Here is a 19355-nt window from a genome sequence, read left to right as displayed (position 1 = left end):
CCCTTTCTCCCCACATCCTTGCCAACACCGGTTGCTTTTGCTCTTTTGGATGTGAGCCAGTCTCTGTGGTGTGAAATGGTGTCTCATTGTTGTTTTAATCTGCATCTCCCTGATGATTAGTGATGTAGAGCATTTTCTCATGTGTCTTTTAGCCATTTGGATTTGTTCTTTGAGAAAATTTCTGTTCATTTCCACCTCCTATTTTCTGATGGGGTTGGATGTTTTCTTCTTGTACAGTTCAACCAGTGCTTTGTATATCCTTGTTATCAACCCTTTATTAGCCCCTTGATATCAACCTCTTCTCTTCCAGCCCAGGTATGTGTTATACTTTTATTGATATCTAATACACTATTTTCTAATGGCTCTCCCTATGTACCTTTTCTATGAGAGTTTAATAAGTATTGAGTGCCTCTGTGAATCTTTTCATCAAGCATATTAGTTTTCATAATATAAAACTATAGACCTTGAAACAATCATTGCTTTTGATTTCCTGTAGTGTATTTGCTTCCCATTCATTTCTTCTCAAATTCTGATCTTCATGTTGTCATAAATTTTATGAATTTTTGGAAGTCTTAGCATTAAGATTAATAATGTACTTGTATGTATTTAGTTTTATGGATCTGAATGAGAACTTTGGTATTCCATTCAGAATGTAGATAAGTGAGATTTAGCCTATCATATTCTCAGTTAGTTAAAAATAATATCTAACAAGCATGAGGTATGAATAATTGCTTTTGTGAATAAATATTCAAATGACACTTTATCTATCCTTTGGCTACTTGGTTGAATTTCAGAAAGTGAGATTTTCTAGATTAATTGTCCAGTGAGTAATAAAGTATTTCCTCATCTTGTGAAAGATGTGTGAAAGTTTCTTCAGAAGTAGAAATCACAATTGAAGAGCTGGGGAAATAGTACAGTGGACAAGGTGCTTTCCTCACAGTCAGCCAACCCAGATTCAATTCCTTGGTACCAAATATGGGCCCCAGATCACTACCTGAAGTGATTCTTGAACACAGCACAAAGGGTAATCCTTGAGCATAACAAGATGCTGTTCAATTTTTTAAAAATGAATAAAGAAATTACAATTTAAACTTCAGGTAATTTTTGAATGCGCAGCACATAATAGATTATTTAGTGTTCTTTATCACACTGTAACTAAGGATTATTAATGTCTTCGTATAGTAATTATCCACATATAAATTACTTAGGAAATATATTATCATTCATAGCATCCTTCAAATTCCTTTTTCAAACTAAAAATGAAGCAAAACCTGTGGTTAAAAAAAATAGATGAATAGTAAAGCAAAGATCTCTTCCTGTTTCTGGAATGGCATCAGGGTTTCCACCTCAACACTCTTCTTCAATGGTTATGGAGAGTGTGTCTCTTCTCTCTCTCTCTCTCTCTCTCTCTAAATTTCTTTTTTTTCCCTACGTTTCCTACGTTGCAGTTGCACCTAAAAATTTATGCAACCTGAAGATTGTCTCAAACATAATGGTTGAGTGTGGTTGATATACTCAGCTCAATTAATCCAGTGAAAGGAAAATTAATTAAGATGGTAAATTTTGCCTGCACTTTTCTGCTTCTCAAAGAATATTGCATTGGCTCATTCACATATTTACACATTCCACAAAACAGGCATGAAAAGCAAAGAGCAATCATACAGTCATAATTTTAATGTGAAAGTTCATCAGTACTACACTTCCATTTCCAAATAATCCCAAATCAAAGTATTAATATGCTAATTAGGCTACTGTAATTTAAAATACATAGGATTCTTTTCAGAGTACCACTGTTTGTATCATACCAATAAGCTACAATTAGGTTATATTTTTATATATTTGTTTCATTATCTCTATAATTAAAATTTAAGTTTTAATGTTCCTATAGTTTTCTTATTTCTTTTACTTGATGTCTGTTACCAATTAAAATATAAATAAAATTATTCATGTTTAGATTAATGATTTCTTGTGTTTCTTTAGATTATATGTTGCATATATATTCTATGTATACATATATATTACATATATATACATACATATATACATACATTACTCTGAATGAGTAGGGTTTTATAAGTTCATTGGTTTTATTTTAAGTTTTAATTTGTTTTGTTTTGTTTTGGGGTATAAGACCAGGTTGTGCTTAGAACTTAATTCTGACTTTGAGATTACGGATCACTTTTGGTGAGACCAGGGAGCCATATTTGGTGACAGGGATTGAACTTGTGTTGGACACATGTAAGGCAAGTGCCTTACATGCTGTATTATATTTCTGATCCTAGTTTAGCAAATTTAAAGGTGATAAGTTATATTTATGTGATAATTTAAATTTTTATTGCAATCTTCTGTTTATGAGTGTGGACAGGTATATGCATTTTTTTCAAATGTATACAGGTATATATAATTTTTTACTAGTCATACTTTTTTATGGAAAAATCCCTCAGAGCACTGTGATTTTCACTACCAAGATATGTTTAAAGTTCATCACCAAATATAACCAAATCAATCGTGGAACACATTTTCTCACTTGCCTCAGAAATGTAAATTATTATAGGTCAGTTGCTGAGAGGTCTGATCTTTGTCTTGTACATCATTTTTGCATTCATTTTTCATTTTCCCCCCAGTTCGTATAATTTGGTTTGCATTTATTTGTTGTTTGCATATTTTTCAGTGGTCTTCAAAGCTTGCTCTAACATGAGGAAGAACTGTTTTGTCTGACTGTGCCCTCCTGAATATAGTGACTAATGTTACTATACAAGAGCTGCTATCCTAAATTTTCAAGATTATGATAAAATCATACCTTATGTTCAACCTTGCCGACTTGTTCTACTCATATGCAAGTGACTATTACCAAAGAATTGGACAGCACTTAGCTATGCTAAGAAATAATGTGATTTTTAGGATCACATGTACCATGAAATCTTAGAAAAGGCTCTTTTCAAATGAAGGGCAAAAGTCAAAGCTTTGAGTCACATATATCTGGAGTCCATTTGGGTTGCCTTCTGCTAGTTTTGTGACCTTTGGGATGTGCTTTGTAAATTATCTGACCTTCACTTTTTCAATGGATTAAAGGAACCTCATGAAACTATGGTCATAAACTGGGAGAAGGAGAGTCACTTGATAAATCACTTGATATATACTATAAACTGTTCTCTGCTTTAAAAAGAAGCAAACAAAAAAATCACCCACCAATTTATCATAATTTGTAGTGTGTTACAAATATTTCCATTGTGGTTGATTTCAACTATTGAAGATTTATCAACCACTTGATGAAATTTCTAAATATTTAATATTTTCTGCTCCTAGCCAGAGTATACCACTGTTAGCCCTCAACAAATATAGTAGTTCTTAATAAATTTATTTTATTTTTATTGATGTAGGAATTTTATTTCATAAAAGTGTTTGTGAGTGAAAAGTAAAAGCTAAAGGAAAAATAATCTTAAGATTGAGCAATTAAAATAAGTTTTATTTAAATAATTCTAAAGAGTTAAGGTACTTAAGATGGTTATAAATTGGTTCAATTTAATATTAGATTAAATAATGATTAGAAATAGCTCAGCTTTTCTTGTGCTTTTATAAAATCAAAATATAAAACTTACATTGTGTACTGTACTTATCCTGCAACTAGTAAATAAAAATTGGCAAACATTATTTATTTTCCAAATGTTTAATGCAATCATTTTTTAAAAAACATTGTATTATTGAGTAGTAAGGTGACTATTTCTGGTAATAATGAAATGTGCATATTTAATCTGATGTAACAGAAAATTATGGATATTATAGTGAATTTTTTTCAGATGTTAAGAGCTTGCAAATAACTTTTCCATAATGATAAAGAGCCCAATTTACAAATTACAATATTGTCAATAACCTAGGATTTTGCATCGTAACTGTGGTTCATGGCTTATATGGGGTCTTGTAAATAAATCTGGAGGCTCTAAAAACATTTGACCACAGTGCAAGTTTTCTGAATACACAGTAACCACAAAAATCAACCATGAAGTGAGTCTGAGGTGTTTTAAGCAGTCTTGCTTGTGTTGCATTTTTGTGTGTGTGTGTGTGTTGCATTTCTTAAGTGAAAAAAGGTGATTAAACAATATTCTGAGAGTAATGGTCTCCCTGTGTCTTAAGTGTGTAATGAGCAGTAAATTCTAAGGATACAATGACCAGGGGAGGTGACTGACTCCAGTGAAACACCCCCCGTCCATTTATTTTTATTTTTATTTGAATCACTGTGAGACAGATTATTACAAACTTGTTCATGATTGAATTTCAGTCATACAATGTTCCAACACCCATCCCTCCACCAGTGAAATTTTTCAACCAGTGTCCCGTTTCCCTCCTACACTTTCAAGCTCAGTGTTTCTCTATGGCAGCACCTGTTTTCTCTCTCATTTCAGGCATTATGGTTTGTGCTAAAAATGCTGAAAGGCTATTATCTGTATGCATTTATCTATTTCAACACTCAGTTCTTTTCCAGAATCACTATTGCCAATTAGTATTGTCATAATAGACCTTCCTCTATCTGAATTTCCCTCCATCTCCTCTCTATTTTAGCAAGTCTCTGCTATGTGAGCACTAAATGTAGGTGAGGGTGCTTTCTCTGTCAACCTCTTTCACACAGAGACAAAAGTCATTGTAGACTAACATGGTATTGCTTAGAGTATGTAGTTTAAAGTCCGGAACAGATTTGGTGCCCATTAGAACCCAAAAGTCATTGTTCTGCTAATGTGAGGGTGCTCATTTTGCTGGTGGTTCCAAATGCAAATACCTGTTTCTATGGACTCTTAGTCTTACCAAATATGTAGACATTTGCTATTTTCAAGACTGGAGAAATAGTAAAGGAGTTAAGATGCTTTTCTTGCACATAGCCAATGCTAGTTTGAACTTCAGGATTAAATATGGTTCCCTGAACATCAAGAGGAGTAATTGTTGAGCACAGTAACTGATATATATAATCTCTGAGCATTGTTGGGTGAAGCAAAAAAAATAATAAAAACAAAAGAAACAAAACACTTACTATTCCTAAAAATACTATGGATGTGCATCATGAGGTAATTAACTGGCCTTAGTATCTGATTAGATGTGGGTAAAATGAAGAAGAGTTTATTATGTCTTTCTTTCCTCTTGTCTGTAAATGAAGTGAATATGCTTTTTAGAGCATAAACTGCTTTTATGATCATCACAGTACACAGTATAGTAGCCTCAGGTGGGTCTTCTGATATTGCATAATCTCCCAAGATGGTCAGAAATAACTAAGAGCACTGATCTTGGAATACCATTCCATCCCCACATTTGGCGATGTGACCTAAAAATTACAAGCTTAAACAAACAGGTGAAAATAGGACACAAGTTTCACTGACACAAAATATGATTACTTGATATATTTGTTGAAAAATAAAATGTTCGTCTACCACAAGGACTTATTAAGAACCTAGTGCTTTTCAAGTTAATAATAGTAGCTTTTTTTTTTTTTTTGCTTTTTTGGGTCATACCAGGCAATGCTCAGGACTGACTCCTGGCTCTACACTCAGGAATCACTCCTGGCGGTGCTCAGGGGACCATATGGGATACTGGGAATCAAACCCTGGTCGGCCACGTGCAAGGCAAACTCCCTACTCCAGCCCCAATATTAATAGCTCTACCTGGAGACAATAGCCTATATAATGGTAGATTTTAAGCATTATGAAGATGGATATTCTGTAGACATTGGCATTCTGACTCTTATTGGTTCCTTATTTTATTTCTCACTCTATCAGATGTTTTCCCTGCAATTCAATGTGAAGAAAAAAATTGAGGCTCATTTAGATTGGTATTCCTAGGTAGTTATTATTTTCAAAATATGTATTTCCCTTTTGATTTACTTAGGGTGCGAGCTGAAAGCTGGAAACTGGAAAAATATCATACTTTATTAGAATCCTGGATTCGGGGCTTTGCTTTTAGATGAAATGCTGCCTATGTAGAAATTATTAATGTTGATATAGATATATGCTTTGGAACCCAATAATTGTAGTAATACCAACCATTTATTAAATGTGCAATGTCTACTTGATACCACATTGTATTATTTATCCTCAGAATAGCCAATGCTTGTCTTATATTCTCCCTATATAAGTAAAGAAACTAAGATTTTGAAAGTTGAAATTGTCTAGTTTACTCTAGTAGTAAGAAAATGAGTAGGTGCTCCACCAAAGGCAAAATGATGCAGGGATCGCATCCTTAATCAATAACTATATCAGCCACTGAAATTCCACATTGATTGGGTTGGATTGTATGCAAGCTTTCTCCTATTTCTTCTGTATCATAGAGTCTCTGAGTAATCATCACCTTGTTTTTCTTCCTATAGGCCCCTGGGGAAGGTGTACAGGAGACTGTGGGCCTGGTGGAGTCCAGACTCGTGCACTGTGGTGTTTCCACTTTGAAGGGTGGACAAGCCACTTGTCCAACTGTGATGAAAACAACAAGCCTCCAAAGGAAAGAAGTTGCTTCCGAGTCTGTGACTGGCACAGGGACTTCTTCCAGTGGGAGGCTGCCAGCTGGCACCACTGTGTGCTTGTCCCTTCTGCCCACGGCCACGCCAAACACGGGGCCACAGAGTGTGTGACGGCTCAGCATGGACTGCAGCACCGGGCTGTGCATTGCATTCAGAAGCTGAACAGAACCTTGGTGGCAAATGAAATATGTACACACTTTGCTCCTCAGCCCCCCACAGAACAAGCTTGCCTCATACCCTGTCCCCGGGATTGTATTGTGACTGAGTTCTCACAATGGTCCACGTGTAGTAAGGGGTGTGGGAAGCAGGTACAGCACAGAACTCGCACAGCCATTGCTCCCCCGCTCTATGGTGGGTCACAGTGCCCCAACCTGACAGAATTGAGGACCTGTGATGCTCCCATTTCCTGTCCTCTTGGGGAAGAGGAATATAGTTTTAGCCTTAAAGTAGGACCATGGAGTAAATGTAGACTGCCTCATCTTAAAGACATTAATCTAAATGGTAGAACTGTTCTGGATTTTAGCTCTGATTCAAAAGAGCCAGTCTCCTTCAGGCACCAGATTTCCAAACCCCATCACCAATCTACGCCCTGGGACACAGAGCTAGGTTATCAAACACGACAGGTGTGGTGTACAAGAAGTGATGGAAAAAATGCCATGATAAGGTAAGAGGCTTTCGATATTATGTCTTTATTTTATCTAAGGAGTTTTTAGGTCTGATTTTATAAGTCTTTATTCTGTTCTACAGATGGAAATTGTAATTAGGTTTGGGGTTTGGGAATTTTAATGGTTACTTTTGAAATGTTTTTAGTTTTAGTTATGAAAACTTCAGAGTCTAGATCACTCAAAACTCTAGATTCTCCATAATTATAGTGCAAATATATATCATATATTTTTATATTCTCTCTCTACATATACATATATATATGTCAATCCATTAAAAATAAGTGTTTCATGGCCCAGTGAGATAGTATAGTGGATAAAGCACTTACCTTGCATGTGAATGATACCAGCTAGATTTTATACCAGCACCCCAGGGCACGAAGCAACACTAAGTCTTGAGCACCACTAAGTGTGGCCCTAAAAAAATAGTTATGTGTATATATATATATGTGTATATATATATAAAATTTAGTAATAATAAAACCAATTCCTATAAAACACTTTCTACCATGATAAAAATTCAGAAATTAACATAAACTTAGCAAATATATTATGCAAATATTTTTCAAACATTTGTTGTTTTTAAAGTTGTTTACTTTTTACTTTTATGATTCAAAGGATTCTTTTACAATTGAGTTTCCATTTTTAGAGTGATAATAATAATACTTTCTTTGCCATTAATTTAATAAAAAGTTTAGCTAGAATAATTAAACAGCAGTAATTTGGTTCTGTGTATACATAAAAAGGCATAATAATTGAAATGATTATTAAGCATTAATTAATAATTACTGATTTTAATTAATAATTAATAGTCTCAAAATTATTTGTTATTATTATATTTTAAATTGTACTGTAAGCACAGAGAGTAGGGCATTTGCCTTGCATGCGGCCGACCTGTGTTTGGTTCCTCTGCCCCTCTCAGAGAGCCCCATAAGCTACCAAGAGTATCTCGCCCGTATGACAGAGCCTGGCAAGCTACCCATGATGTATTCAATATGCCAAAAACAGTAACGACAAGTCTCCTGATGGAGACATTACTGGTGCCAGCTCAAGCAAATCGATGAGCAACAGATGACAGTGATGACAGTGACAGTGATGACTGTAAAGCCCAATACCATGTCACTTGTCACTTGTCATCCCGTTGGTCTTCGATTTGCTCGAGTAGGGCGCCAGTAACATCTTCATTCATTCCTATCATGTGCTAGTGTAGCTCAATGATATCTGCTCACTCCAGGAACAGGAAGAGCCTCAAACAGTTAGTTCAGGGTTTTGACAAAGAAGTTTGACCATCTTGTAGGTGGGCAGCCACCTGGTCTTTTGACTTCCCATGGAATCCAGTTGACCAATATCATGAGCTTATACAAATACAATAAAAGTAGCATTTGTTTAAAGTTTCTTTCAGAAGGTCATAAATAAAAGCATTGAATATTAACAAGTTTTGACTAAATTAATATGACTTTTAATAGTACTTAATACTATTAAGTATTAAGAATGGGCAAGTGCAAAGCATAAGGTGCTTACTTTGCATGCAGCTGACTGGGATTCAGTTCCTGGCACTGCAGACAAATGGTCCTCCAACTCCATTGGAAATGACCTCTGAGCACAGTGAGGAATATTTCCTGAGCACTGCCAGGTGTGGTCTAAAGACAAATAAAAAAATACCATTTAACATCAAAGAATGAGGCTTTTATCTCAAGGAATAACCATTATAGTTTTGCTAGAAAACATTTTAAAGTCTGGGTATTCTGCTCATTAAAAATTAATGTTTAACTTTTGATTATTCTACTTCAAATATGAACATATTTTATATTCTATGCTTGCCTTATTAGTAGGTGCAGAGAGGAGCAGCTTTTTTTCTATTATTTTTGTGAATCATATATATATATATACATGTATATATATACATATATATGTATATATATGTATATATATATATATGCCTCTCAGAGATCCCAGCAAGCTATCGAGAGTGTCCCGCCTGCATGGCCAAGCCTGCAAAGCTCCCCGTGGTGTATTCAATATGTCAGGAACAGTAACAATAACAGTTTTCATTCCCCTGACCTTGAAAGAGCCTCCAATCATTGGGAAAGACGAGTAAGGAGAGGCTGCTGAAATCTCAGGGCTGGGCCGAATGGAGACGTTACTGGTACCCACTCGAGTAAATCAATGAACAAGGGGATGACAGTGGTACAATGATGAAGCTCAAAAGTTTCGGTAGATGATTTGAGTGATTATTGTTTGAGTGTGTATGTGGGATTCTGTATAGACATTGTTTTCTCAATATCCCGTACCATTTTTCTGCAGTGAGTATTATATAGAGTATTCTCATTATAGATTGCTTTAATCATTTTTGATTATTGTTAAAAAATTTAATCACCATGAATTTCAGTTATTTATGATTGTCAAGTGTACAATGTTTTGACATCCATCCCTTCACCATTGTCTACTATCCTCCACCATTGTCCCTACTTTCCCTCCCATCCCCCACCAGCCTCAGTAGCAGGCACTTTTTGTCGCTCCCATTATTCCCTTCCCTAACTTATCCCTCCCCCCATCTCAAGCTTCCTACCTTCAGGTTTTTTTTAATTGAATAATTGTGAGATTGGCAGTTATAAAGCTGTTTATGATCAGGTTTCAGTCTTACCATGTTACAACATCCATCCTCCCACTAGTGTACATTTCCCACCAACAGTGTCTTCAGTATCGCTCCTGCCACCCCACCCCCACCCCTGTTGCCTGTCTCTATGGCAGGCACTTGCCTTCTCTCTCTCTCTCTCTCTCTCTCTCTCTCTCTCTCTCTCTGAGAGATTACTATGTTTGTCTCTTTACCTAATTTCAATGCGCAGTTCTTTATCAGGTGATCATTTTCAACTCTTTATCATTGTAGTCCCTTTCATAGCAGTGCCTTCGCTATCCCAACTGCCTTATCCCCTAGCACTTGAGACAGGCTTCTGACTGTGAACAAGACCTCCTGGCCCTTGTTCCTACTGTCCTTGAGTATTTATTAGTCTCATATTATTTTTATATGCCTTTTCATTGTTATTGCAATTGGGCATTTGATATTCCCTTATAAAGTGTCCTTATGTTTCACAGATTAGAGAGATCATTCTGAGTCTGTTTCTCTCCTACCGACCTATTTCAGTCAGCATGATACTCTCCAGATCTATCCACAATGCAGCAAATAGCATAACTTTATTTTTAACACTATTTTAAAGTGAGGTTTAGGGTAACAGATGAATATCCTTTCCACATACCCACTCAAGACTCATCTGACTCTTTTTCAGTTGTGCACACAAATCTTGCATTTCTGTATTGCATTTGCTGCAGTTGATAAATGACATGAATGCATTTCTGTAGTCTACACATTGGAGTTCTGTCTGTGTTGTATGTTCTGTTGTTTTGAAATAAAGTATACTGACCATCAGTCATCTTTTCATCATACAGAATAACTCCACTTCTTTAAAAAAGTCCTTTTCTCTTCCTATTAATTTTCATGTTAATCCTCAACTCCCAGCACTCAAATCATTTTGACATAATGTCACATAATTGGATTAATATAATGCATAGTTTTTTCATTGACATCTTTTGCTTAGCCATATGCATTAAGGTTCATACCTGTGTATTGAAACCTGATAGCTCATTCCTTTTCATTATAGATAATATTTAATTGTTTGGAGCTACCACACTTAGTTTATCCATTTACCTATTAATGGACACTTTGGTTGCTTCCAAATTTTGATGATTAGAAATAAGGCTCCTATATATGCAACCAGACAGACTTTTACATGGAGGGACATTTTGAATTAAGTTGAGTGAATACCACTGGGAACAATTGCCAGATACTATGTTAAGGATTTTTATATAGTTTTGGGTACTAGAAAGATAGCACAGCATGTAGGGCACTTGCCTTGCATGCAGCAGACCTGGGTTGAATCCCCCATGTCCCATATTGTCCCCCAAGTCACTTCAGAGTGATTCTTGAGCACAGAGCCAGGAATAGTCACTCAGTGTGGCACAGAAACAAAACCAAAGTGAACAGTTTTTTAGGGAACTGCCAACTTTTTTCTCAAAGTGGTTATATTATTTCTAACCAACAATCAATTAGAATTCCTTTTGTCAAATATCTTTATGAGCAACTGGTGCTATTAATGTTTAGATTTGATTGTTTGGATCACATCCTTCTGTACTCAGGGTTTTCTCCTGGCTCTATACTCAGGAATCATTCTGAGAGACTCTCAAAGGATCATAACTGGGCTTGGCTACATCCAAGGCAAATAACTTAACCTCATGTACTGGTTTCTTATTTGAATTTTAATAATTGCTTAATAGTACCATTTTATTTATTTATTTATTTATTTATTTATTTTACTTAGTGAAGTAAATAGATTTTATTCAGAGGTTTCTGAGGGAAGGGGGAAGGGATAAGTGGGAGAGAATAATAAGAATAACGCGCTCAAGAGAGAACACGGGCTTCTCCAAGGGTGGAGGAAGCCCCTACACATAACCAACACAAAAGTATGAAAGCATGAAAGTACACATCTCAAGAGGGGAGATGCAGGCGACACATGTGCTCCTGGGCACAAGCAGCACATGGGCTCAGGCAGCATATGCGCCTAGTACCATTTTTTTTTAAAGGATGGGTGCTTAACCCACATGCAGCAGTGCTCAAGACTTACCCCTGGCTATGTGTTTAGGCACCAACCCTGATTGTTGAAATTGTTTTATTATTGCTGACCTTAAGAGATCTTTGTTATTTTTGATTTTGAAGTCTTATATTTGATTTATATGTTGAATTTTGATTTCTAATAGCATATTGAACCAAAACAAGGTTTTACAATTATGATAGCAAGAGGCTGGAGAGGCAGTGTAGCAGGATGGGTAGGGAATTTGCCTTGTATGTGACAGACTCAGGTTTGATCACCAGCATCCTATATGGTCCCATGAACTCTGCCATGAATTACTTTTGAATACAGAGTTAGATATGACATCAGGTATGACAGAGAGGGAGAAAATTTATCATATTTATAATATTTATTCATTGAAAACATGAAATGACTCATACTACCATAATATGTTTAGGCTAAGTAGGAAACTATGGGGCTTACTAAAGGCATTTCTATTTCTCTTACCTCAATAATATACCTTTTAACAGCTATGAGATCAAAAAGCTATGAGATCACATTGTTGACAATATCACATTGCTATCCAACCTGATAAATTGTGTGGTCATAGTCCAAAAGGATTTTTGCTTAAACATGTAAAACTCATCTCTGAAAATTACACTTAAATCATATCAAAATTAGAAGGCATTTTGATATATTCAAAGAACCATTTTCTTTTGCTTCTGCGTACTTCTAGAATGAACTTAAGTTTATCTTGGTTATGAAAAATTGTCCTAATGCTTAGAAGTATGAATTTCTTTTACGCTATACTTATATCTATCTCTGTATCTAACCTCTATACCCTTGCATATCCTGTATCTGTCTCTCAGTTTCTTTCGGCCATTTATGTGGCACTGTGAGTTGGCATTTTGTTTCCTTGACTTTGATTATGACAGTAACGAATTGTCTATTTGTATTAGAAGGATCCTATCTTTGTTTCATAATAAAAATCCAACCCATGCCTTGCTGGAAACACACTTTCTTTTAAATCTAGGACAGCATAGATTTAATTAATGGCCTTCAAGAGCTTTTCAATTGATTACTGTAACTTTTGATAATCACCTAGAGTCATTTTCTCTATCTGTTTGCAGTGGTTAGGCAGTCATATTACTCTTGGTGCCATTCAGCTTCCACAGCATTGGTTTGCCTATTGGGTTTAAAGATTTTTATTTTTCTGTCTCATTGCATATCCTCCTTTTTTCTCTTCTATTTTTACAAGCATTTCTTTAAGTTTTCATTGTTACATACAAGTTTAGCTGTTCTGGAGCCTGTTCCCCAGTCTTTCTCAAATATCATTGATTTTGTTTTTGAACTTTAAAAATATTAATGAAAAAAACTAAATTAAATAGTTTATATTTAGTTTTTGTTTTGCCTCAAAAAAACGAGTCCTGACGAGGGACTGAATGGACCCAAGGCAAGCTGTGAGTTACACTGGCAATGAAATGGGCCTGGCCAAAGCGCCATAATACTTAACTATAAGTTAAGATCAAGGTCATGGACAAATTCTGTCATGATCCAAAATGTAACAACTGGATTAGGACCCTGCTAGGGTTAGGAAAGATTAATCTGGTCTGAGCACTGTAGTCTGAGATCTATAGCTAGATGTCCTCAGGAGAGCCACCCTACAAGCTTAATGTATCTCTTACTGTGTCCATACAAAATAACTAATATTAAGGAGTAGAATTAAGATGTTAATTAAGATATTGATTAAGTTATTGGAGTAAGGAGAGCAGAAACACCCCTAAGTGGTATTTTGCCCTTGAGGGGAAGAAGGACTTTCATATGTTGATTGTGCTACTGGATGAGATGTGGTGGCTAACACCAATACAGAGAGGTGGGGAGAGACTAGAGAGAGACCAAGGCAGTGAGTCGGAGCATGGAGAGACTATCATGCGGGCAGGAGGGGATAGGAATGAGGGGTAGTGTGAGAATAATGAGACTAGAATGGGGAATTAGTGCGATTGGAACATGCATGTGGGGAGAGAAGAATAAACCTCAACTGATCACCAACCAGCCTGGCCCTTTTTTCCTCCTACATCCGCCCATGGCATCGGCAGTCGTGAGTGGGGCATCGGTACGAGACCACCAAATGCCGGTGGCGAGAGAAAGCCACGGGGTTTCCTAGCTGCCAGGAGATTATACAGGGGACAAACAAGGTTGTCCGCACTCACCATTCTATTCAATATAGTACTGGAAGTTCTTGCCATAACAGTTAAGCAAGGAACAGATATCAAAGGCATACAGATGCTTTTAAGTTCTTGAGACATTTTTATGCTGTTTTACATAGAGACTAAGTCAGACAATATTCTCACCAACTGCAAATGGGTGTCCTTTCTCTCAAAATCCTTTCAGTAGTTGTTTCCAGCCATATGTATATAGTGGGGTTATATCAACCTCAACCTGGGATTATATCTCATTTCATTTTGATTTTTATTTTTCTGATATTCAGTGACACTAACTTTATTTAATTTCCCCATTGGCTTCATATTTTGATTTGGAGAAATGCTTATTTATCTGTTGTTTTCATCATATTAATGTTTTTATGTTCTTGATTTTTATAAGCTGTTAGTACATATTAGATGTTAATACTTTACCATATATAATGTGTAAATAGTTTCTCATATCAATAGGATATCTTTCTGTTTTAATGTATTTTTCATAATGCATAAAATTTGAATTTTTATAACACTGTGTAGGGTGGTGCCTTTAGCAATGTTAATCCTTTATTGGCCATCATTTATTAAGATTAATGATTTATGAAGGTGTTTATGACAGTTATAAGTTTGCAATGTTCCAACACTAATCCCTCTACCAGTATGGACATCCCTCCACCAATGCCACCAAGGTACATACCCACTCCCAGAGGTAGCCTGCGGCCAGGCTTATTTTCAGTTTGGTTATTATAGTTTGGGTCTCATACTTACAGTGCTGTTGGCACTGTGAGCTAAATATTACATATACTTATGTAAAATCTTTATATCAGTGTATGTATTCATATAAATAAATGAAATAAATCTTTCATTTATTTATATCTTATATATATTTTAGATTAAAAATACAACCTCAATAACACTGAAAATACTAGATCTAAGCTGCAACAACTGAAAATTTGTAATGTGCCTTCAGGTTGAAAGGCTGGGGATGGGGCAAGTGTTAAAGGTGGGGATGAAATATGGGACCACTGATGGGGGAAATTGGACACTCTTGGTGTGATTGTTGTTGAGAAACTATACTCCTAAAATGCAACTATCACTAATTTTGTAAACCACAGTTCTTTAAGTAAAAACTTTAAAAATAGAAGCTATGTACATATTTTTTTAGTAAGTCTACTGTAAAAAACCGAAGGGTGTGTGTTCGCGGGCTCTTCGGGTGACTGTTTCTCACCATCCACGTTCAGTGCTCTGGAGCCTCTGTGTGTGGCTGTTGGCCAAGGGCAGGCAAAGGAAGGAAGACCAACTGGTTGCTCGATCAGTTGCTGTTTATTCCACTCACTCCTGACTCTCTCACTGCTTCTCTCCTGGCTCTCGATCTTTCTCCCCAACCCAGCCTTGTTAAATACCCCCAGCATGAGGGGGTTGGGGCTTACACATAGGTGTGGTCACAATAAATCGGGGTAAAGTTCTTACCTCAGGGGATGCTGCTACTAGGACAGATTCTCCTTCAGCAGGACAATCCACCCAAGGGCGGAGTCCCCTGAATGTTTCTCCTCTCCTTGTCCAGCAAACATATAAGCATTCATAATATTAATCATTTTGTATGGACACAATAAGAAATGCATTAAGATTATAGAATTGCTCTCCTGGGACCATCTCAATCTCAGACTACAGTGCTCAGGCCAGATTAGTTTTTCCTATCCCTAGCAGGGTCCTAGTCTCATCTTTACTTTTGGATCATGACAGCATTTGTCCATGATCAAGCTCTTAACTTATAGTTAAGAATTAGGCACTTTGGCCAGGCCCATCTCAATGCCAGGGTAGCACATAACTCACCGTGGATCCGTCCTGTCCCTCGTTGGGACCCTGCTTTTGGGGTGCTAGGAACTAAGGGCAACTGAGGCTTAAGTTGAGAAAGCAGATGCCCAGGAATGAATATTTGAATCCAATTAAATCCCAAGGTTCAAAAGCATAAAATTGTCTTCTTGTGTCTATACAAAAAGGACATTGGTTTAAAGTAAATTATTCAAAAGATATAAGGAGAGGAGAAAGGCAATATTAACTTGCAATGTTAAGTTCAGTGTTCTAGAAAGGTCTGACCTTACAAATTAACAGTCTGCTAAGGGGGGGAAAGCTGATTAACTGTTAGGGGAAGAGAGCATAGAGAAATGGTTACAGATAAGCAAAGGAATGGGAGTGGCTCAGGAGCACCTTGATGGGTGTGACCAGGATAAACCTATGCTCCTTATGGCAAGGGGGTAAAGGACAAAGCAGTGTCATCCTACAGTCTACCATCTCCATCCCTCTCAGAGAGCCCGGCAAGCTACCGAGAGTATCCTACCCGCACGGCAGAGCCTGGCAAGCTACCCGTGGTGTATTCTGTATGCCAAAAACGGTAACAACAAGTCTCACAATGGAGACGTTACTGGTGCCCACTTGAGCAAGTTGATGAACAATGGGAGGACAGTGCTACAGACAGTGTTTTACTTCAAATGTTTTTTAAGGAATATGAGTTAATAAAGCTGAACTCCCCAATTCTCCGCGCCCGCACCCCCAGAATGACTGACGAAGAGGATGGAGCTGCTTGGGACACCGGCAGCCCACCAGCAACCTGCAGTATGTGACTTGAGAGTTTCCGCCAGGTCCCCCGAGCGGGGGCCTGGCGTTTCTCTTTTTTTTTTTTCTTTAATCTATCTCTCTTCCCCTCAACCTCTGGGCACAGCACAGCATCTACCCCACTTCTGAGCACAAAATGGAGAGACGCACCCAAGTGCGCTGCGCGGCTGGCGGGGGATCGAGGGCGGGGAAGTACCGGTCTCCGCCCACATCGGACACTTAAAGAGAGTGCAGCCACGTGGGCTTTCCCATTTCTCCGCGCCCGCACCCCCAGAATGACTGACGAAGAGGATGGAGCTGCTTGGGACACCGGCAGCCCACCAGCAACCTGCAGTATGTGACTTGAGAGTTTCCGCCAGGTCCCCCGTGCGGAAATCTCTCTCTCTCTCTCTTTCAACTTTTTCCCTGGACTTTAGACAGAAACCCAGAACCGCGCGACCTAATGTCATCTTAGTATCAGCAGTATGTAATGGTTCCTTCTTAATGGGTCGGACTTTTGTGGGTGATCCTAACAAGAATAGTAAGTATTTTGTTGAAATATTGAAGGCAATCAAAATGGTAGCCATCTCTCTAGACTGAACTAAGCTATATCCCCACGCTGGCTGAGAAGAAATATCCTTCCTTCTCGGGAAGAAACCTGGCGTGGTGTCAAACATAGTGTGATGTCCATTAAGCAAACAGACCTGGTGGCGTGGGAATGGGAAATAAGGGGAAAATTAGGTACATGGACCAGCGGGACGCTGGTGGTATCTCGAGCCGGAGCCGATATCAGCGCAAGAGCTTTGGTTCCAGAAACGGCTTGCAGACACTCTACTAGACTATCAACTAAGCCAGAGCCCCACGCCGGCTGATGACGGGAAATAACCATCCTCTTCGGTTTTTTTTTCCCTTTGTCAGACAGCGTGGCGATTACTAAACAGGCGTGAACTCGGTGGCGCGGGGCAAGGGGGAAAAAGAAAAGTTATGTAACAAACAGCAGGACTTAATATCTCTATATGCTTAGTAATGGAGAATTATCAAATGCCTCATTGGCAATAGGACTGTCTTTTTCTTTTTGGGGGGAAACCCCAGCAACGGTAGTGAGTTGTGTGTTGAAACATGGAATGTAATCGAGATAAGCGCAAATGAAGTGAAACTTATCACGTATAAGGGTGGGGACTAGGGAGGTGGGAGGGGGCGGCAGATAGACTGGGGGGGTTGGGGATGGAAGATGGGCACTGGTGAAGGGAGGGGTGTTTGAATATTGTATAACTGACATAATCCTGAGAACTTTGTAACCCTCCACTTGGTGATTCAATAAAAAAAAATAAATAAATAAAAATAAAGCTGAACTAATGATAGTCTGTTTATGTAAGTACTAAAGTCAGTCAAACTTATTCTTAAGGTGAGTGAAAAACAGATGAATTACTTTTATTTTAATATTGAACATTTAGAGTGAGTAATATTTTCAGAGCTAAGATTACTTAGTGCACGATTAAAATAACATATCAGACCACTATAAATAAAGTTTAATTCATGTTTAGTGATTTAAACTAATGTTCAGTAATTTTGTATGAAAGGAATTCCAGAAATATAATGACATTTAAATATATAGAGGAATCATCATATTAAAATTTACCTATTACTCTTACCTTATTTTTATCTGTATTATCAAGGTATTTAGAAATACATTATCTTAATTATCCTTCAAAATATAAATGAATTCATTCAAAGAAGCATCCATTTTATAACTTGTACTTTGAAAATGGTAGACAAATTCTGCTGCTTTTTTTGGGTTGATTGGAAAGGGAATGAACAATTCTTAATTTTTTTTCATTTTACTTTTATTGTATTTCTTCCTTCTCATATTTATTAATTTTATTAAATTTTTTTGCACTCAGGAATTACTCCTGGTGGTGCACAGGGGACCATATGGGATGCTAAGCATCGACCCCAGGTCGGCTGCGTGCAAGGCAAACTCCCTACCCACTGTGCTATTTTGGGGGGCTGGAGCAATAGCACAGTGGGTAGGGCATTTGCCTTGCATGAGGCTGACCCGGGTTTGATTCCTCCATCCCTCTCGGAGAACCCAGGAAGATACCAAGAGTATCATGCCCGCACAGCAGAGGCAGGCAAGATACCCTATTTGATATGCCAAGAACAGTAACAAGTCTCACAATGGAGACGTTACTGGTGCCCACTTGAGCAAATAGATTAACAATGGGATGACAGTGCTACAGTGCTACAGTTTATCAGAGATATGACCTGCAGCTGCTGGTTGATACTAAAAATCAGAGATAGCTCTAAACACTGTGTATGATGATTGACTATAGATATATCCTCATAATTAAGTTTAATTCATAAATCATTTACTTACAAAAATAGTATTCATAAAACAGTGACATCATATTGTGCCTAAAATTAAGAGAATATGTTCTATCCCTGGATATATAATTATACATAATATTTGCAGAATGTGAGTTTTTTAGAGGTCACAAAAGTCAGAAACTTCAGATAAAAGGGCATCTATGCATCTATATTATGTTACTATATTCTTTGTGTGAATACTCTTTGCAGTTTTAGTTATGGTTAAAGTATTCTATGCCATCAAAAATATAACAATTTTAGTAAAAATATAATTTGTTTTCTACATTTGAAGCTTGTTCATTTAAACCATTTGTTAACTTCTTTTTCTGCTCATGTACCCTTCAATATTGTTTCTTTTCTTTTCTTTCTTTTTAAAATTGAATCACTATGAGATAGTTACAAACCTTTCATGATTTAGTTTCAG

The 19355-nt window shown here is 37.1% G+C and overlaps 1 protein-coding gene across 1 annotated transcript in view; it reads left to right on the top strand.

The window, feature by feature from the left end:
* THSD7B (thrombospondin type 1 domain containing 7B) overlaps nt 1–19355 on the top strand; it is a 1129969-nt gene that overhangs the window by 367591 nt on the left and 743023 nt on the right. The window contains exon 3 of the mRNA XM_055123230.1: nt 6347–7157. Coding sequence (XP_054979205.1) covers nt 6347–7157 — 811 coding nt within the window. The remainder of the gene's footprint in view (nt 1–6346; nt 7158–19355) is intronic.

Source organism: Sorex araneus, chromosome X (assembly GCF_027595985.1).
Source record: "Sorex araneus isolate mSorAra2 chromosome X, mSorAra2.pri, whole genome shotgun sequence".
Taxonomy (NCBI): Eukaryota; Metazoa; Chordata; class Mammalia; order Eulipotyphla; family Soricidae; genus Sorex; species Sorex araneus.
This window is presented reverse-complemented; position numbering and strand designations above follow the sequence as displayed.